At 41.3% G+C, this 21,338-nt stretch overlaps 2 protein-coding genes across 2 annotated transcripts in view; one reads left to right on the top strand and one right to left on the bottom strand.

The window, feature by feature from the left end:
- The first annotated feature begins 3,235 nt into the window (after window positions 1–3,235).
- Window positions 3,236–6,528, top strand: nkx6.2 (NK6 homeobox 2). The gene is made up of 3 exons (XM_026355913.1): window positions 3,236–3,973; window positions 4,485–4,657; window positions 4,929–6,528. The coding sequence occupies exons 1-3, from the start codon at window positions 3,544–3,546 to the stop codon at window positions 5,175–5,177; spliced, it is 852 nt and encodes a 283-aa protein (XP_026211698.1). The 5' UTR covers window positions 3,236–3,543; the 3' UTR covers window positions 5,178–6,528.
- A 1,391-nt stretch (window positions 6,529–7,919) lies between these two features.
- LOC113159306 (inositol polyphosphate-5-phosphatase A) overlaps window positions 7,920–21,338 on the bottom strand; it is a 121,597-nt gene continuing 108,178 nt past the window's right edge. Inside the window, exons 13-16 of the mRNA XM_026355928.2 lie at window positions 13,516–13,627; window positions 10,933–11,001; window positions 10,124–10,211; window positions 7,920–9,825 (exon numbers count right to left, since the gene is read on the bottom strand). Coding sequence (XP_026211713.1) covers window positions 10,131–10,211; window positions 10,933–11,001; window positions 13,516–13,627 — 262 coding nt within the window. The 3' untranslated portion in view covers window positions 7,920–9,825; window positions 10,124–10,130. The remainder of the gene's footprint in view (window positions 9,826–10,123; window positions 10,212–10,932; window positions 11,002–13,515; window positions 13,628–21,338) is intronic.

Genomic DNA, 21,338 nt, shown 5'->3' with positions numbered 1-21,338 from the left:
CTGTTTTTAATTCATGTAAGTAGCGTTGATTTCAGATGAGGTTTTGGTGAAATTAGAAAAACTAGACAAAGTAGAAAACCTGCACTTTTGCAAATAGTTTATTTCCTTTGTGTTGGTGTCTTGGTCTGGATTCACTGGAAAGTGTTTATAATCCATTTATGAGCACTTTGACACTTTTAATGATCAAAAAGAACAGCTGCGTCAGTAACTGAGCACTCTCTGTTTTTTTATTTATTTATTTATTGACTATGTATTTCTTTTTTTAAAATATGACATGAGACCTGTTCTTTTACACGTCATAATAACTTGGGCTGGTTCTGCTGTTCGCCACTAGAGGGCGTCGCTGGCCTAACTATAGCAGTTTTCCTGTTGGTTGTGCACAGACTGATTTGTCTGATGACAGCGGGGCCCGGTGTGTGTTTCCTCCAACATCAGCCTGACCCCGGACAGTTATCTCTGCTGCGCCCATTACATAATGTAGAGAGCCTGGGGGGGGGGGGGGGCTTTAACAAGAAACAGCTGATGATGAACAGACAGTGTTTCTTATTTTCACTTTATTTAGAGGCGTCTTAGAAAAAGACTTTCTTCATTTAAACACCAATATAAAACCACTAAACGTGCGGATAAAATATCATTTTTATTTTCAAAGCAGGCTCCGTCCTTGTCCATTGTGAATTGATATTATGATTATTGTTTATTTTGCATTGGATCTGCTCATATGTCTTTAAGGCTCTGATGTTGTGGTGTGGATGTTAAGGCCAGAGAGCTGTGAGGCAGCTGAACGCATCCACCGACTCCAACAAGCGTCTTTTTGTCCAAACATCTGCTTATCTCCCCTGTCGCTGCTCTGTCAATTCCCATTTGTGTCGAGGTTACACTCAGATAAGATTATCTTTATTAACCTATTTCCCTTCAGTGGCGGGACAAAGGCCCGAGGTGCGCGGCAACAGCCGACGATTGAAAATCACAACAGACTGTAGATCATAAATAAATAAAGACTGTTAAACAATGACTTAGTGCTGGAAGCAACAGGTTTACATTTGATAACACAGCACATGAATCAACCCTCATTATTATTATCATTATTATTATTATTATTACTGTTATTATCATTATTATTATTATTATTATTATTATTACTGTTATTATTATTATCATTATTATTATTGTTGTTGTTATTATTATTATTATTAGTGTTATTATTATTGTTACTATTATTATTATTACTGTTATTATTATTATCATTATTATTATTATTATTATTATTATTACTGTTATTATTATTATTATTGTTATTATTATTAGGTGGTCATCCCTCCGTCAGTGTCTCGGTGTTTAATCCCAGAATATAAAGTTTCACTGGCTCAGTCGAGTCGTTCATTTCACTAATTCTCCATCACCACGTCTGTGTCTTTAACAAATTTCAGTTTAAGAGCTTAAACTTTAAATTAGTTGTAAATTGACGAGATAAAAATTCAAGTCATTCGTTACGTTAAATTGCTATTAAGGTATGACGGTGACGGGCTGTTTGGCAGCTCTGCTCTTCCGCTGCAGATGAACCGGAAAAAGTGCCAATTGTTCTGTCATTGATCTCCCACTGGGTCACACACAGGCTGCTTCATTCAACTCACTGACATTTGAGAAAAACGAACGAGATTAAGCAGCAGAAACAGAGTTTCAAAAGAATTTAAGGCGCTGTTTATTTAGTTAGTTAGTTATTTTCAGCAGCTTCTCCCACAGTGATCATTTTCAGATTTTAAGACCTTAAAACTAAATAATAAAATCGATGTTTAGAATCAGGGTGGGAATTAGAAATGAGCCATTTGCAGAATTAGAAACCGTGCGTGCTGCTTCCCTTCAACTTGGAGAAATACAGGCAAAATATAATAATAATAAAATTGTGAATCACCTCGCGTTGAGAACCTTTTAAAAATCCACAGTCTTTCCCCGGTGAGCAAATGGGCAGCAAGGTGCATTTGCTGCAGCCTTTCAAACGCTAACGTGGCCATATTTCACTCTTACAACCTTCTCACATCTCCATAAAATATTACAGCACTCACAGTGATGACTGGAGCCTGGGGCTTTTTTTTATTATTATTATTATTCTGCAACACTTTCACCGTAATAACACAGTTTGTCTTTAAAAATAAAACACTGATTATCTCACGCAGATATATTGAAAACCGAGCTGCGTCCTGCTCAAAGTCTTCATGCTCTGTTGTGATCCAGACGGTGATAGTTTCTTATTTTCTTCCTGTGCTGTAATAAATGAACATGAAACACCTGAGATGAGTTAAAAGAGAGTGAAAACAGATCACAACAGGAGCCGGAATAAGTCCGTTTATCCGAACTCATTCCACAAAGTAGCGGGATCAATGACAAGATGCTGCGCGGAGAAAATAATAATAATACAAATAAAACCAGTCCTAACTGCTTTATATCATATTAAACATATCAAATAAAAATGTGACTTTTTAAATAAGCTGATGCAAACCAAGATAAATCACTGAAGTGTGGTTTTTATTTCAAAACTCATTAGAAATGCTCTCCTCCTCTGTCAGGAACCGTTCCTCCTTTAATATACTCACGTCCTGTGCGGTAACACCTTTTAATGCAAATGTATGTTCTTTGTCACAGGTGGAAACTATTCTTTCCACGGTGTGAGACGCGTCATTAACAGCAGCACCAAACATCTTAATGGAGTGGGTCTGTTGCTGCGTTCACGGCCTTCTCAGACTTGTTGGCTTCCCCGGGTTCAAAGGCTTTGAGCGAAATGCAAGTGTTTTAGTTGCAAATAGCAACATAGTTGTAGGTTAAAGTGGAGAAAAGTACAACTGGATGAAATGCGCAATAGTGTTTGCGCTAATTTAAAATGCAGACTGATCATGTAACAACGTTATTTCAAATGTTTTGTCGTTTTGGCTGTTGTATACCCGCTTTGCTATGTCGGTCTCTGCAGCGCGTGCTGTGTTCTCTCTCAGAAATATTTCCACACGGTGCCAACACGCGCGGAGTTGGAGCGTTCGTCCGCAACTTAACCAGAGACTCCTATTTCCGACGGCACGTCAATGCAGCATCCGCCTAGCGGAGACGCACGTGTGAAGCAGCGGAGCTTGCGTCTCCTCCAATCACGGCGCCGTCTCACTCCAGCCGCGTCCAATGGGAATAGCGCCCTCGCAGGTGGCGGCGCGGTTATCAGCGGGTCCCGCTCGTCTCCCGGCAGAGAGCGCGTCAGTGTGTGGAGAGACGGCCGAGCCCTGATGGTTCCCATCCAACCCCCTGACAGCATCCTCACACCGTGCTGCGGCGGGCGCGCGCAGCCCTCTCCCAGCTGACAGGCTCCGACCACAACAAACTCTCGGAGACAGTTTGGGGACTTTTCAGCAGGACCTGAGCTCAAGTTTTTCCAGCTCCTCTCATCCAGCACTTGTGGAGGACGCGGCGGACGCGGCCCGGCTCCGTCTCTGCGCCTTTCCTTCGCCCTCCTGCTCCATCTTGACCTCTTCGTTTCTGCCCAGGAGAGTCGGCGGTTCATGTCCACAAATGTTAGCGGTCGGGCAGATGGAGGCTAACCGGCAGAGTGCTTTCATTCTGGGCAGCACCCCGCTGGCGGCGTTGCACAACATGACCGAGATGAAGACGTCCTTGTTCCCGTACGCGCTGCAGCAGAGCCCGGCGGGCTTCAAGGCGCCCCCGCTGTCCAACCTCAACTCCCAGCTCTCCGGGGGGACCCCGCACGGAATAAGCGACATCCTCGGGAGGCCGGTGACCGCGGCCGGACAGCTGCTGTCCGGGTTCCCCAGGATAAACGGCCTCGCCACCACCGCCGCCGCCGCCGCAGCGGGCATGTACTTCAGCCCCGCGGTGTCGCGGTATCCGAAGCCTCTGGCCGAGCTGCCGGGGAGGGCGCCCATCTTCTGGCCCGGGGTGATGCAGGGCTCTCCCTGGAGGGACCCGCGGGTTCCCTGTCCCAGTAAGTCCTGTCTGTCTGTCTGTCTGTCTGTCTGTCTGTAGGTAAACCAAGAGGACTGCACCACGTTTTAGTAAAGCTGAGCTCTGGTTTTATTTGTACCACCACAAATAACTGCTCCTTTATTAGACTTCATTATCCAAAATAAACCTAAGTTTGTTTTAATTCTGTAGCAGTACACTCTACATTATTATTATTATTATTATTATTATTATTATTATTATTATTATTATTATTATTATTATTATTATTATATTGACTATCTATAAAACACTGAACTGAACATGGTGCTTTCAGGATGTTAGAACTATTAAAATCTCATTTCTTCCTCTGTGAATCAGCAGCAGCTCAGATTAGAAATAATGTGAGGCTCATGATGTGAAGCAACAGGAGCATCACATGTTATTATTTAGGTGTCAACCCTCCACTTATATATATATATTATAAGTAGTATATATATATATATAAATAACCACACTGACTTATTTGTTATTCCTTTTTTGAATTTTTCCAGCTCAAGCCAACATCATGGTGGACAAGGACGGCAAGAAGAAACACTCCAGACCAACTTTTTCAGGGCAACAAATCTTTGCTCTGGAAAAAACTTTTGAGCAGACTAAATATCTGGCCGGTCCAGAGAGAGCGCGCCTGGCCTACTCTTTAGGAATGACCGAGAGTCAAGTGAAGGTAAGGACTCAAACACCTGCTGAGAAAAAGAGAGTTTATATGAATGGAGGAAGTACTGATCCTAACTAAAGACGTTATTGCATACAGCCTATTATTATTATTATTATTATTATTATTATTATTATTATTATTATTATTATTATTATTATTATTATAGTTTGGGTGTAGTTAGTTTGTTCTGTACATGTTTCTTGGGATGCTTCTTTCTGGACCTGTTGAGCATCTGTGCGCATCTCAACCCGCTCTGTCTCCCTCCCTCCCTCCTCAACAGGTTTGGTTTCAGAACAGAAGAACCAAATGGCGGAAGAGACACGCGGCGGAAATGGCCTCGGCCAAGAAGAAGCACGACTCGGAGACGGAGAAGATGAAGGAGAGCTCGGAGAACGAGGACGACGACGAGTACAACAAGCCGCTGGACCCAAATTCGGACGACGAGAAAATCACGAGACTGTTGAAAAAGCACAAGGCCACCAACCTGGCGCTGATCAGCCCCTGCAGTAACAGCTCGGACACCTTGTGATGCCCACGGCTGAGGAGGGGGGGTGAAGTGCGGGGTTTGGTGGTGGTTGTTGTTGTTGTTGGTCTAAAGGGTCCAACAGAGACACGTCGCACTCTCTCCGGCCCTCTTTTCACCTGACTTTATGAACATGCGTCTGCGTCTGCGGGGACACGCGCTGCTCAAAACAAGAGCAGGACAATGTGTGCAAAACACAACAAAACAAAACAAAACAAAAACAAAAAACAAAAAAAGATTTAACAAACAAAAACAAGGAGTGCGCAAAGACGCACCGGAGAGGCGCGCACCAAACCGTGGCCAGAGGCTGCATCCAGACCCAGAGAGACACTGAGGACACGGATATACAGCTGTGAACGGACACACACACTGGACAGGAAGTTGGCGGCGCAATTTTTACGCATACAAGTGGAGTTTTTACTGGAGTTTAACAGGTGTAAATGTAAAACTAAGTAGAAAATACGATCCGGATCAGTGTTGGGCTTCTTTTTATTTTTATTTTTTACATGACTCTGTTTTTATTCCACAAGTGCTTTACTTTCCTCATGCGGCATAATCCGTGACACTTGTTACATATTTTCCTTTATGCCTTCACTTTAAATCAGCAGCCGGTGTCAGCTTGGTGTCGCTGAGGCCTTTAGCTCTGAATGAGACTGTTGGTTAGTATCATTAACTGCTAATATAACAGCTAGTGGTATTTTTTGTCATGTGATTTCTTTGTAATCAGCACTGATCCGGATCCCAGACGCATGTTTTAAATGGCAGGTGCAAACGGGGCCTGTGATGCTTCTAAAGCTCAGTTTAACCAGGGTATCCACTGTCCTAAAAGGCGACACTAGGAAATGTTTGAAGGCGCGCAGGTTCCAAATGAATGATTTGTGCTGTAGCCTAAAGATGAAGATGTACGTGAGATTGTAGATATATTTTTTACTGAATAACTTATGTTGTTTCGACCAGTGGAAACGTAGCAGCTTTTATCCCCCCCCCCCACCCTGCAGCCCTGACGCGCTTATTTCCCTCTCAGATAAACGTGCTGCTTCGTTTTCATTCCTGCAGAGCAACGTCGGCCCTTTTCTCCACAACTCTGACACACACACACACACACACACAGACACACACACACACACGTGTACATACGCAACATGCTGTAAATAATCCCTGTAAAGAAAAGCAGCTTGTTTTAACGACTTCACATGATTTTTATTTTATTTTATTTTTTCTGTTGTTTTACCTCATCGCGCAGCGGAATAGAAAACTGGACCATCGTTTATGTTGGAATTAAAGAGTTTATTATTGCTTCCGGGAAGGTTATAGGAAGAAAAAAAAAAACACTTTGTATTATGAATAAATTATTTAACAAGCATTTTATGTTTTCCTATGGGTTTGTTTTTATGTATGGGCTTAATATAAATTAAAGATAAATTCATGACTGTAATTGAATTTCGTTATTACAGGTAATGATGCCTTTAAATATGTGATGTAAGCTCAGATTTATTTATATCTTATGAGCAATAATGGTATAATAATAATATAAAATACAATAATTTCTAAGTATAGTCATTTTTAAAATAGCTATAAGGCAGCAGCAGCATTTTTATGGTAAAATCATGAAATAAATATGTCTGTATTACATTATTATAATAATAGTAAATGGTAGAATAATTAATTTAAAAAGAAAATTCACTAAACTTTACTAAAACAGACGTCAGGCTGTTTTCTTAAATAACAGCTGTTTTCATTTGCAGTTATCTTCATTTCTCCAACTCAGGATAATTTTATTTGGACCTTTGTGATTTCCTGTGGGTGAAGTCCATCAAAAATATTCAAGGTTAGATTTCATTTAACGATATTAAGGTAAATATCTAAAGATATTATTTATAGATATTTAGATTTATTTAGATTATATTTAGATTTAGAGCGCCCCCTCTGTACGGAACGCGGTACTGCGGCAACTTCCTGCACCGTCTCCCTGGAACCAGCCAATCAGAAACGAGCGCTGCGAGCATCATCGACCGACGTGCACACCTGCTGTCATGTGACGTGAGCGTGGACAGGTGAACGGTAACAGCTGGTTCCTGGAACAGCACAGGAAGTCACCGCTTTGTGTTTAACTGCAAAATGATCGAGATGTTGTTATAAACCTTTAACATTTGGCACGAAAAAAACAAACAAAACAAAACCTTTATATTCCCGTTTGCTGTTATGGGAATTGAGTGAATTATTTAAGCTAATATTCGGATAGATTTGACTCATATAAAATGTAATAATTGTGCAAATAATTATTTATAACCCGCATTTATTTTACTCAAATGCTGTAAAAGGTTTTCGGCCTGTTGCAGCTCATTTTACGCCCTGGATCAGTGAGAGCAGATATTATTTTTATTTAATTAAAACTTCAAATTAGGCGTTTGCCACTGAAGACAGACGGTATTTTTGTTCTTATTTTTATTTTTTTGTATTTGTACAACCTGAGGGTAGATCAGCCAAAGCGTCAACGCAAAAGTAGATAAACGATAAACGATAAAGTCCGCGTTATTATGGTGGGAGCCAATTAACAGCGGTGTCTCCCTCCAGAAAATGTGAGCTCCTCGTCCCCGTTAGGCTCCTCACTCCATTACAGTGCCCTAATAATGCTCCGATAACACACGGATGATCTTGCTGGAGGCTAATTGATGAAGACCTTTTTCGTTAAGAGCTCTAATTGTGCAGTAAAGAGGTGAGAAGAGCTGTAATGAGGACAAACAGCAGTTGAGCTCTAACAGTTTTTATTGCTTAAGAAGTGCATCACCTACAGTAGAGGCCAGGCCGTCCGGAAGGGGCTAGAAGAAAATCTCTATCTGCTCTTATTAGATGGAGTGAAGAAAAATCTGCGGCTTATTCTCCTACAGTAAACTCACATTGAGCAGCAGTTACAAAAACAAGCAGGGCTGCCTTTTTTTTTTGTTGTTTGTTTTGCCTACGAACCAAATCACACAAGACAACAGAAACTGAGCTGCAGGCACAAAATCATTTCCATTTGCACTGAGTTATATGGAAAAAACTTAACAGAGGACCAATCTGACGACTTCACACAGTCTGAAATCTGTAGTGTAGTACATGAAATCGATAAAAAGAAAAAAGAAAAGAAAAACATAACAAACAAACAAACAAATAATAATAATAGAAGAGGAACGGTGGCGTCTCCGGTCGCCTCTGTAATGCTTAACTTATTCTTAATGAAGGCTGCTGAAGGCTACATCCAGAACAAATACAGATACAGATACAAGGCCTCCTGATCTCTCCCCGCATTTAGAGTTTCTCTCATTTTAACATTTCATAAGGAACACCTCCACCATGTGACTTGAAGTATTTTATAACTCTTACACGCTTCACTCCTGTGTAGGATACTTGGCACCATGATAGCAGTAACAAAAATAGACAAAAAAAAAAAAAAAGGTTACATTTTAAGGATACCCAAGCCTATCTAAAATATCACATTCATAACCATAATATTATAGAAATAAGTTAGAGTAAGAATAATAACGTGAGAGTGCCATATATGAAACATTATCTTATATACTTGCATGGTCTATGGCACTGCTTAAAACATTCTTGGATAGGCTATGAATCACTGAAGAGTTTCTGTTTGTCTCTTCTCCACTATTCAAAGGTCGCTGCGGCTGCGGGAACACCCCCCCCCCCTCCACACACACACACAGCAGCTCTGTCTCTGCGCCGCACTTCAGCATAAACATTTTGGTAAGAATCATAAATTAACTCTTTAAAAAGTACAGTATATAAAATGAACTGATGTGTCAGGCATGGCAGTGTGTTGTGCACACAACATCAACTCAAGAAAACAAAACAGAAAACACACATGCATATACATATACATTTATATATCTATATATATATATATATATATATATATATATATATATCTATATATATATATGTATGTGTATATGTATGTATAACTGAAAAGTTTTACTATTCCAACAGGGACCACAAAGTTTGATCCAAAAAGAGAACGGCACTAAAACCATCAACAACTCTATGTTATACTGTCCAATGTACAAATAAACCTAACATTATAGATATACAACTTTTTTTGCATTGCACTTTTCTTTTTTTTTTTTAAAACACCTTACATACTGTATGGAGAGTAGCTTCTATACATAGAGGCATACCTAAAAATGGCAAGTACGGTGTCTAAAAGTATGTAGTAGGTTTCAGTTAGAGTTTTGGCAATGAGGCTGTGGCGTGGAAAAGAGTCGTCCGTTCTTCTTTTTCTTCTGTGGAGAATGGGGTTGCATGGCAACGGTGAGGTCAGCAATGTGCGTCTTGTCTTGGAGCCGGGCCCTCGGGTGCTCGTCCACATCTCAACAAGTGTTTTATGGAGAGAAAGGAGCTGCGTTTTGTTTTTTTTTTTCTTCTTTTTTTTTCTTCTATGGATGAGCTGTCAGGACAACTGCAACTGGTCAGCACTGCTGAAAAAAGTTTGTCTAGGTTCTTCAGTGTACGCTTGTGCAAAGTGTGTGTGTGTGTGTGTGTTTGTGTTTGTGTGTGAATGTGTGTGTGTGTGTGTGTGTGTGTTGATGTCCTTGTTTGTTTCTCCGGTGTTCTCACAGAGGCGCTTCACGGAATATGTTCTCCCCCCTTTGGCAACACTTCCCTGTGGAGGAAAAAGAAAACTCCTAAACACCACGTACATATTTCAGTTACAATAAATTCACCTGACTTTTGACTCTTTGCTCTGTTTAAATACAAGCTGCACGTCTAGCTTGTGAGTACATGTCTTAAAATGACTGAAGCATTTTAAGCAATCAGGAATACAAGACATTTTTTCCATTGATGATATTTTCATCTGGAACAAAACTCTTCAGAAATAATTGTGCAAGGTGATGACAAACAAACAAAGCAAAAAGTAGCAACAATGGGAGGAATTATAATAAAGAAAAATGAATATTTACCACGACATCACTGCACCACACAACACTTGTGCTTATTTGCATTAGGTTTACCTGCCCCCGCTGTTATTCGAAAGGACAGGAAGACGGGCTAGCAGGGGGGCAGAGACAGACCACAGTTAGAAACAAGTTGAAGACTTTATTAAAACTGTCTGGGAGCCACCTCTCTGAGCTCCTGTGACACGCGGGTTAAACTAACATACCAGCACTGTGCATTTTTGGGCCTGTGTGCTAACTACACTGGACATTTTTTAAACATAGCCAGCTGTGATTTTAGCAGTAGTGTGTGGTTTGGAGGTGAAGGCTGTTGTAGTATCTGTCAGTGTGCTCAGGGTCACCTCGCACACACACACAACCATCTATGTCACACTAAGTAATGATGAAAGACCTGGCTTGAGGCGCCTCTCTTTCACTTTAAGACCTTCTGTCTGACAGGGCACAGACTTAAGCGACAGTGTTAAACATTTCGTATACAGTGTGCAGGTTCTTACTAGAATAAAACTGTGTTAATTAAGGGCTAATTATTGTCCTATTTTTGTAGATTAGACATATGAATATAGAAAAAAGCTGGTGGGGGGTGAAATTTAGTTGCAAAATTTACCATAGTTTGATTTTTATAATTCAAGTTGTTTCACACTCTGCAATAATGAGATGTGAGTTGATCACTACCAATCAATTTCAAATGCAATAAAATCAATGTGAACCCTGGACTGTAGAACTAAAGCGCCTCTTTCCATTCCTGGCTCTTTCACAGAATCACAGTTTACAGTCAACATGCAACATCACAACACAGTCGCAGCCCCTGTTGTTACCTTGTGGTCCCCCATGCAGACATTGGGCCCAATGTTATCATAGACTGTAGACCTCTCTTCATTTTCAGGCTGCAGAGACACAAAATGTAAATGTTTTTTGGTGATGTAAATGTGATCAACACTATGTTTGAATCATCATATGAAGGGACACAAACACACAGATACACACACGGAGACATACACACAAACACACACAAGGTGCAGAGTCAGCAGCAGCAGCAGTGTCTGTGTTTACACAATCCAATCATTACGGGCTTGTGTCATGTTTTATGACACATTCATGGATGAACAATCAATGTATCAGCTTCATTAAATACAATTAGCAGGATTATGTTGTACTTTCAAAATAAAAGACTTCTTAAGCTGTGCAATTCATATGTCACCCTGGTCGTGGAGTGGGTAATATTTCTGGTTAATATTCAGATACAGATTTAACCTTTTAGTTTTCTCACTATAAAGAGTTGAAGGTTTAAAACTGCAACTGTAACTAAATCTTTACACTTAACTGTCTGAAAATTGGCTTAAATTTAGCCACTGGCTATAACTGGTGCAAAACACTGCAAATATTGTTTGCTTAAATTCTTTTTAACCGTGTTGTTCTCTCACAGAGCGGCAGCATCTGATTTATGAAAAACATCCAAAGTATCCACTGAACTGAAAGCACCTTTAGAAACTATGCAGTGTTTTTACTTTGAAACTTGTACACAGTGAAGAGAAATGAAAAGCAAGACTGATTTACAAAGTGGACAATTGCGTCTCGACCAAATACACTCCCACTGTAATCTGAGTGCCTATCTGAGAGAATCATGTTTCAATATTACTCTGCGCACACAAAGAAGCCGTTACCCACTCACACATGAATCTGCAGACTGGAGTATAAATCACACTTGTCTGGTTGAACTAAAGACATTTTAAACAGGCACCCCAACCCCCCTCTCATACACACACACATGCACACACACACAGAGGATGGTGTGTGCTACCAGCTGTGACTCGGTGAGCTGCACTGGCACTTCAGAAGAAACAGACAGAGAGCTTGAGAATGAACCATAAAGCAAAATCCAAATTAACTTCAGACCAATCCTGCAGTGAAGTGGGGTCAGCACACGCTGTGCCTCCACCTCACTACCTTTTCTAGCGGGCCACGCACTGCCACCTCTCTATTTGCCTGGCAGCCGGCTGCGAGTCGCTGCCTCCCACAGCCTGAGATACATTCATCAAACACACACTTGATAATTTACAAAGGCAGCATAAAATTGTGGATTTTCGGGCTGCATAATCTTTAGACAGATAAACAAATTACCCGGGGCCCTCCGGCAGAGAGGGAGCGCTCGCTCGGCTAAACATTCATTACCGGCGCTCCCGGAGCTGGTGCCGCACCGCACAGCCAGCGGGCAACCTTTGGCGTGTTAGGGCTCGGCAAGCAGAAAATAACATGATGGCGAGTTAACCGACCGTGCCATGATAGATGACGCCACACGCTGGGCTGTTTACGGGCCCATGTCTCAACAATCTGTAATGCTCGGAGCCAGAGAGTGTGTGCACAGTGAATCATCAGCCAATCTGCGAACACACTAACTGCTCCACTCTGTCCCTGCATTACAAGCAATTAGCTGGTGCTTGAGGGGAAGAAAAGCAAACATCAACCCAGCTGTGTATGTGTGTGTGTATGAATCACTTTTTACATGATTCTTACACATTAAACGGGTTAAACAAACTGAGTGTTGTCAATTTTTCACAACTTGTGCTGTAGTCCAGTCATCAGTTATTGTTCTGGTCAGACTGTAGGGTCCTTGTGATGCTTCAGTCAGCAGAGAAGAAAGATCAGGAAGGAATTTCTCATTTGTGGCAACAAAACAAAGCCAAACGTCCTGAGCAGGCCCCTGCTGTGGGGTGTTACTATACAATACACTACTGCACCTCTGTCGCACACATTAACAGATGAAAGCCTGCATGCTCCAGCACTGAAAACACTCAGACCTCTAAAGCTGAGCTAACGCCAACAAACTGATTTTCAGTGATCAGAGCAGCTCTTTCCCAAATCAAAAAGAAAGACAGAGGCAACGTAAAGTCTGGCTAAACTTTGCAAGGCTGCATGATGGATCTCTGAGTAATCCAAATAACATCGCGAGTCAAGAGTGAACAGACTGCAGCACAGGCTGTAGGAGGAAGGAGAGAGATGGGGTGGGGGGGTTAGCGGCGGCAGATTGGTTTGAGTTTACAATGCTGGGATGGATTTGAAGTAGAGCGAAGGCTTGCAGGGTTAGACTCTCTGAGGACGGGGACAGATCTGTGGCTTTATGAAGAAGATGGGGCCTGATGGTACTCTATAAGTGCTGGGATATACTGTCTGGGTGGACCCACGGCTTAGTGTTTCAAATTAATATTCACAGACACCTCATCTTTCCATCTGTTAAGTAACAGAGGAGGGGAGGATAATGTGGATCAAGGACGATGGAGTTGTAGAAATAATGAGTGAGACACTAATGAGGACCTTTAGTTAGTGGAAATATACAGCTAACAGACTTAAAACTTATTTAAACTTACTTACTTAAAATAACAATAATAATAATTTACATTCACCTTTAACACCAGCTCTCTGGCAGAGGGAGACATGAGGATCCGGTCACACCAGGCAGGGCATCTGGTGTTCATGTACTGCTTCCCCTGACTGCTGTCTTCACTGTATGGATAACTGAAAAGACACACACGCAAAACACAATCAATATACATAAAAATATTGACTCAGGTGACAAAATTTATAGCGTTTATCAGTATCCAAATAATAATAAACTATATTTTCTGATACATTGCTGCACAAAGAGGAAGACGATAGAGGAGCGCCAATAAGGAAAGCAATAAATATGAAATGTATGAATCAACAGAGCTGGAAAGGAGTAATAAATATGAGACGTCACGTCATCTGCCTTATCTCAGAGACAGAGATCAAAATGTTTTCTCAAGAAAACAGGAGGTCCATTAGTATGACCAATCATCTGAGTAATCTCTTGAGTCAACACACATGGATGGCTCAATCAAAGCAATCCTTCTCTGCCAACTGTACAGGTTGTAATTGCGGGTTTGTAAGCGAGTGAGAGAGACAGGGAGAAAATAAAGGAAAAAGAATGAGAGCGCTTAGGCAGAGCGGGCCAGAGGGAGATTCAGTTGCCCATATGTATAGCTACATCCCTACACGGTCATCAAAAACAGATTAGGTGCCACGGCAAATGGCCAAGAGAGATTGTATCTTTGAACAGCAGGGAACAATCGCATGATTTAAGCGGCGGCAGGGCTGGAGTTGGGCGGAGAGCCATCGAGCTGATACAGATTTACATTGTTGAGAATTCAATTTGCCCCTTCGGCTCATCAAACTGCTTCAGATTTACACGCCACCAATCCAATTTGTTTGTCGGCGCTCATCAGGATGTAAGAATGGGACTGCATACTGTAAAACCAATCCAATTTGCTCCTTCAGTGCCACACGTGCTAACCGTAGCGTAACACAAAGTGCTTCTTCTCCGAGGACGGTGATATCCTAATGATAAAATAAACACACATACGCCGGGCCTCCGATTCATCACACTTGCCAAGCTCTGATAGCTTTATTTGACTTTGTTATACACTAGAATATATTACGCATTTGGTTGTGTTTGCTTTATGTGTTTTCAAATTAGTAGATAGTTGCTACAGTTGCTACAGCTACTGATACTACACTAGTTCTAATACTAGTATGAGCACTACAATCGTTCCTTAGAGGTCCAGCAGATCATTTCAACCTCCTTCTCTTCTAATGAGACTTGGACTTGCACAGTTTCCACAGTGTGCTCCGTGATGTTTGGGACAAAGACCCCACAATGTAAGATTTGCACATTCTTACCTTTCATTTATTGGTGTTTTCTACATTTAAGAACACAACAATGTTATGTATAAAGCTGCCATGTTAGTGCTTTCTTGAAGAGCCTTTGCATGCTATTACCGCTTGAGGTGAAGCACTGCAGAGAAATCAGAGAATTTCCTGCTTGATTGGTAAGGTTTGCATCATTCTTATGTATTTTAATTTGTTATTGACTAATACCTGAAAGGCTGTGCAGAGCATGAGAGAGCATCACAAACGGCATGAAGAGAAGCAGAGAGAGAGAGAGCTGGGCTTTGATTTTGAGTGTCATGCTAGCGTTCAGCTTAAGTTACTTTAAATAAAGATTATGAGGTGATGTTGGAATTAAGGTTTGGGGTTAGTATGTGTACAGTACAATTGAATGCATGTGTGTCACTTTTATGCTGTGTCCAGAAACATCAGGTAAAATATTCCTTCAAAGCTAAATCAAATACAGCTATATAATATGTGCAATAAATAAATAAATTATCAAATAATTTTAATGGGGCATTAGTCAGGAATATATTACCATTGTTCTTTTAAGTACTCCACAGCTTGCCTGTTTTACACTATTGTAAAAAGTCTCTCAAAAGTGATCGGAGTACATATACAGATGACAATATCAATATTGAAATGATAGACAGAAATTTGTTCTGCAGCACAGTCAAATGAATCAGATGAATCAACATCCACATGCACTAAAAGACACTAGGATACAGTATGCGTTAATACAGTGATCATTTTTGTCACTTAATATATGAGGTTAAGGCTGGGGCATGAAGCAGCCTCATCTGGCTCACACACCCACACACACACTCACACAGATGCACATACACACACAATGAGCCCCCCACCAAGTGTACAAACAGACCTGTGGAGAGCTACTTAAAGAAGTTCCCTGCCTCCAATTAGCATTAATAGCACTTAAACCGTGGGGGAAATGCAGAGTGGGTTTGGTATGCTAATCAAAGGCCTAAAGAAGTGATCATGGGATAAAAGAGAGCATGAAGAATAGGATGAGTGAAACCAGATAGACAGGGAGGCAGAAGAGAGGGGATAAAAACAGATCAGACAGAAAGAGGGCAAAGTGAGGGTGGAAAAGAGCAAAGTCTTCAAAGGGCTTGAGAAGCTGTTCGACTTCAGGGTGGCCTGAATGCTCCTGCTTCCTGAGGGACGGTCCCTGGTTTTTAACAGCTTGTGAACAGTCCTCCTATCGGGAACTCTGTTATAGCTCTATTGACTTACAGGCCCAGGGTCATTTTAGTGTTAAAGAGATTGAGAGAAAATCAAGCCCCCCCCACCTTCAAACAATGAACTCCCGCCTGATAGCAAACTTCCCCAAGCACTTCAACAACAAAACTTCTGCTATTGTTTAGTCATTTTTGATGACAGCTAGTCATTGTAAAAGCTGATTAGAAAAACTTAACAATGGCCATTAAAGAGCCATTCGGCGCCCCAGTGTGTGCAGGTATATGTTGTTCCTCTTTCTGTTTTACCGCACCCTCCATCGGCTCCAATAGAGATAACAAGACTTAATGCAACAGCAAACAGTTGAATGTTAGGCTGGGGCCAAAGTGATTAATGTGTCCGATTAGCGAGCTCACAAACTTATCGTGGAAAATAAACAATCCAAGAGGGCGTGTGGGCTGGAGGCCGTCAGCTCATATCAGGCTCTTATTGCCCGCAGCAAGACTAATTAGACTAATTAATGGGCCAAGCTGATAACTCCAACAATTGTGTACCTGTGTAGGACAGAGCTTCACTTGAAGATCCCCAAACACACACATACTGTGTATATGTGTGTGAACATGCAAACAGCCAAACAGGCCACTGGCTCACCAAAAGATGGTTGGATTTGTGGAAGGCAAAGTTGTAGCATAAAATCAAAAGAAGAACTGGTGGTTTAACTTCTAAAGCTAAGGGAGAATTGTTTCTCCTCAAGGCTGGAATGTAGATCTTTGGTTTAATAGGTGAACAAAACAAGCATGATGAATGGGGTCCAATGAAGGAGATTAAGATTGTGCTGTTGATTTACACATTTTTACTAGAGCGCAATCCTATGTAGTTTTTCTAATTTCATACATTTATTTGGCACAGGTTTGACACAAATAGTAGGCAGTATAAAATCATGCATCTGTCTCTTTATTTGCAGGTGCTGGATAATGATGATGACAATACTGATGGACTGATGACACCATCATCTTGGTCACTGGTGTTAAGCTGGCTTCAGACATTGTCCTTCTGGTTGTGCCTTGTTTCTTTTGTATTGCTGGCCACATATGTGTACAGTCACATATCGAGACCCTCCAGCACCCAATAAGAGCTCATTCATTCATGCATGGTCTGGGGTTTAATGTTTGACTTGGCTGCTGACACATTACTCACAGCTGGTGTCAGCTTGTTTGTCTTGCAACAGTAGAAACTGGCGAGGTGAGCACCGACCCTACCTATAGTGTGTCACTCAAAGCCTCACCCAGAAGGAGAGGCTGCTGTGATGTAGAAGACAAAATAACACCTGGTACTATATGTACCAAACATTAAAACAATGAGCAATAGAAGTTCTAAATTTGAAGATAAAAAAATCAAAACAAACAAAAAAACTAGCTATGTATAAAATGTTTTTAGGATGTTATTGGTATAGGCATGGACCGGACACAGTCGTAGCTCCAGATTGCTCCAGACTAGACTTCCTTGACCCATATTCTCCTATCTCCCCGTCAAAACCTATTACCTTGTTCTACATAATGACAAGTATGTGACAGGCCAAACAGTGGGTTATGCACTTAGTCAGTATTTAATGAGGGCAGTATAAACATGTGAATATAGGCAGGGCAGGAAGTCAAAGATAAGAATTATACTATCAGTGACATAAGGTCAAGAGTGCTAAAGAGCATCGTGGGATGTTTGAGTGGCAAGTACCTGGCTGGGATTGGTTAAAAAGTCAGAAAGTGGTTTTCAAATGACTCGCTGCCTCTGCAGCTATGTTTGTTAGCCGTTGTCAGGGGAAGCTTGGCAAAACACAACACAGAGAAAGAGAGAAAGAGACAGAGAGAGAGAGAGAGAGAGAGAGAGAGAGAGAGAGAGAGAGAGAGGGAGAGAGAGAGAGAGAGAGAGAGAGAGACAGAGATAGAGAGAGAGAGAGAGAGAGAGGAAGAGAGATTCAAAAATATCAGCCAAATGCTATCAATAAAGCTGAATGTTTGCTTCAGTTTGTAGAGCTGGGAGGCTCGCAGGCACAACATTGGCATAGTGCAGTACAAACAGAGTGAAATGCCATCAGTAGCTCATGGCTCACGGCCTGCTGGGGTTCAGTTATGACATGTTCGGCCTTCAGCTGCTGTAAATGAAGACAAGGAGCCACAGATGGCATCCATTTAATCCTCTCCGTGTAAGATTGTTTTAACAAAGCCTCCCTCTCAGTGGCATCATCTCAGACAAGAGGCTGTGACACACAACAGTGGGCAATCTTGAGCTATTATCACCACAATGGCCCCTCATCATTTTCACAGGCTCTCTAGTAGTTAGAATGATGAATGTGCTGATGGTTGTAAAACAATGTTCTAGTTCAGTACATCAGTGTGTAACACTGATACTTGTGGCCACGCTAACCCAACACATGCCACACAGTTATAGTTGCTTTAACTAAACATTGGCATTAAACTACATCTGTGAGCTAGTATAGAATAGCAATTCATAGAGAAGAGAACAAGAAGACTCCTTCATATGTGAACAGCAGGGCTATAGGAGTAATGTAGTCACAGTGAAATATGCATGCAGAGAGGGTGACATCATTTGTACAGGCACTTCAGGCGGGTATTGTGTAGATTGTTCTTCACAGAACAGGAGAGATCTATGTGAGCTCAAATCAAATACATCTCATATGCATTTATTAGCAGTTACTGAGGAGCTGGTGGTTAGACATTTACATCACTTCACCAAAATCTCCCCTCAGCTCAAGTCATTCTGTCTAGCGTCAGTTTTCAAACTTCCCCCTCCCTATTTCATGAACCTGTGAATATTACACAGTGTTCCACAGTTGGGCTCAGGGAGCATCCCAACATCCGACTGTTTTTCACTTCCTGCCTCCTCACTGACCTCACCTCCTAACCTCAAGGCCACACTGTGATCCTCCACGTTTCCATGTGTAGACATCGGAAACACAAACACATGACTGAAACCACCCTTCTGCCTCCGACACCTTCCCTTTTTTCTATGTACTCTTCTGCTAAGCATTAGAATAAATGACAAAAAATAGACCTTTTACTTGAGCTTCACATTCAGTTCTTCATGTGCTGAATGTTCTACCGTATTTTACATCCCAAGCCATGTACAAGATGTTATGGACTGTATGCATCTGTATACATATGTACTTTGGCTTCTCTCCTACTGCTATGCAAACAGAGACGTAGGACAGTAGCCATCTCTCCAACTCTTTTCCTCTCATCAAGCACAACTTCCATACCATGTCCCTGCCCTTAAATTGCTTGTGATGTCCACTGATGGAGTTGTACCACAGGTCTGATGTCACTCAAAATCTCCCTCAAAACCCATTCCCAGTAACCATGTTACAGGCTGAATGCATTCTTCCACTGCTCCCTCATTGTCCACTACATTTCCTCTTAAAGCTTCAGTCCCGATTGAATTTTTGCATCGATCTTGTGCAAAAAAATGGCAAAGAAATCGGATCAGAGGAGTACTAAAAGCTTTTCCCTAAATCAATCAAAATACATGAATAAGTTACTGTTGCCTTAGTATGTTTTAGGGGGTATTACCTTAGTTATGCTATTTCAAATATGAAATCAAAGATACCATAATGAATAGTAAAACTTAACATTATTTTAAATCAAATGGTCATGCTGCAGCCTATGCAAAGATAATGCCTTGATGGCTGGTTGCATTTTCAAACATTATATATGATGGAGGAACTGTGTCTAAATAAATGACTGATTTCTGATTAATAGACTCATCTGTTATCTTCAAGTATTGTACACTGGCTATGAAAACTCTTGACCATACATGGGCTCTTTTGTATGAATGTATGTGTGTGAGTCGTCCCGCGCTCTATCAGTGCACAGCAGCCGTCTGGCTCCAGGTTCAACTGTGACAAGGCCTGGGCAAATTCCTCACCCCAGTGTACAAGTACTTAGACTTGTCATGGCTGTCTTTGACAAACGACTTCTTGAAAGTGAAGAGATACATGTATGCATTTTAGAGTTTGGAGCCACTACAGAGATACAGGGGAAAATTCACGTGTGAATGGATGGTGACAGAGCAATGTACAGTACAGGACACCTCTACAATGTTAGGTAGGAAATCCTGTGTGTTTAATACAACTGTAGTTATTTTGAGTTCAAAGCCCAAGAACAATGACAACAGTTATTCAGAAAACGTCATCCTGGCCAGGTACATGCCAAACACGCTACACACCATCTGAGGCAAACTTATTTTGGTTTGCTGGGCCTCTTTTCAAGTTTGATCTTGCAGTTTTGTGACATTTTGGTTATAATTCCTAATATGGTTACTGTAGAGGCTGGCTTCATATAGCGTCCTTCACATTGTCTGTAATTTCAATTTCCACAGATAATCCATGTGCCAAGTGAGAAGCTGCGGTCAGTGTTTTTCAGTGTAAGGTTAGTGTGTGATGGCCATTGTGGCTTCTGTTATGGGTAATAAGGCTAAACTGATAAACTGACTTTTGGTGTACAGAGGTAATTTTGTCTATTAAAGGTACAAGATTGTCTAATTAAATCTAGTCTAATTAACCTATTTGTTTATAATTCAATCGCAAACCCTAACACCATCTTAAATGAAGAAAATACAGCAAAATAGTACAATTGTAGTGATAATGCAAAGCTTTTGTTGTACAGTGCTTGTCTAACAAAACCTCATATGAAATGCAAAAAAATTAGCTTTCTCCTCTGGATGCTTCAGCTAGAGTTACCTGCTAAAAACAAAAAGCTAAGGATACAGTGTTTTAAGACCTTAGACCTGCTGCTTCACTTGTTTGGCAGCACGTCTTATTTTGACTTCCTACCTACCGTCGGACACCAGACAGAATTAACTTGCAGATTAAATGTTTGTGACTAGTATTGATTTATAGATTTGAACAAAAGTAGGCCATGTGCATGCAGGAGTGTGTGCGTGTGTGTGTGTCAGTGAGGGGTGCTCTGATGGGCTGCATTAAAAAGAGTAATAACCCCACAGATGGCAAGGGGCCGGTCCAGAGCAGGCTATGTGATGGAGAACAATCGTTGAGGCTTGATTGCTCATGGAGCACAAGGAAGACCTGACAGGGGGAGGTGTGCCACTACATGTATGTGTGGTGTGTGTATGGTGAGTGTGTATGTGAGAAGTGGGAGGAGACAGTTGTTTAAGTTTAACTAGGCCACTGCTACCCATTACAAGGCTGACAATGATGTGGTTTGTCGCACACACAGAGTAGATCAAATCAAATTTCATATGCTGCTCCTGGGTTTCATCTATTTGATTCATCATCACCTCAAGTATGTAGGAATCATTTGTATTCTTCCAG

Source organism: Anabas testudineus, chromosome 15 (genome assembly GCF_900324465.2).
Source record: "Anabas testudineus chromosome 15, fAnaTes1.2, whole genome shotgun sequence".
Classification (NCBI taxonomy): Eukaryota; Metazoa; Chordata; class Actinopteri; order Anabantiformes; family Anabantidae; genus Anabas; species Anabas testudineus.
This window is presented reverse-complemented; position numbering and strand designations above follow the sequence as displayed.

Excerpts from the sequence above, each read along its gene's own strand:
- nkx6.2 (XM_026355913.1), top strand. The coding sequence starts at position 3,544 with ATGTTAGCGGTCGGGCAGATGGAGGCTAACCGGCAGAGTGCTTTCATT. Across the intron at positions 3,974-4,484 it reads CCCGCGGGTTCCCTGTCCCA|CTCAAGCCAACATCATGGTG; the intron begins GTAAGTCCTGTC and ends GAATTTTTCCAG. Across the intron at positions 4,658-4,928 it reads TGACCGAGAGTCAAGTGAAG|GTTTGGTTTCAGAACAGAAG; the intron begins GTAAGGACTCAA and ends CCTCCTCAACAG.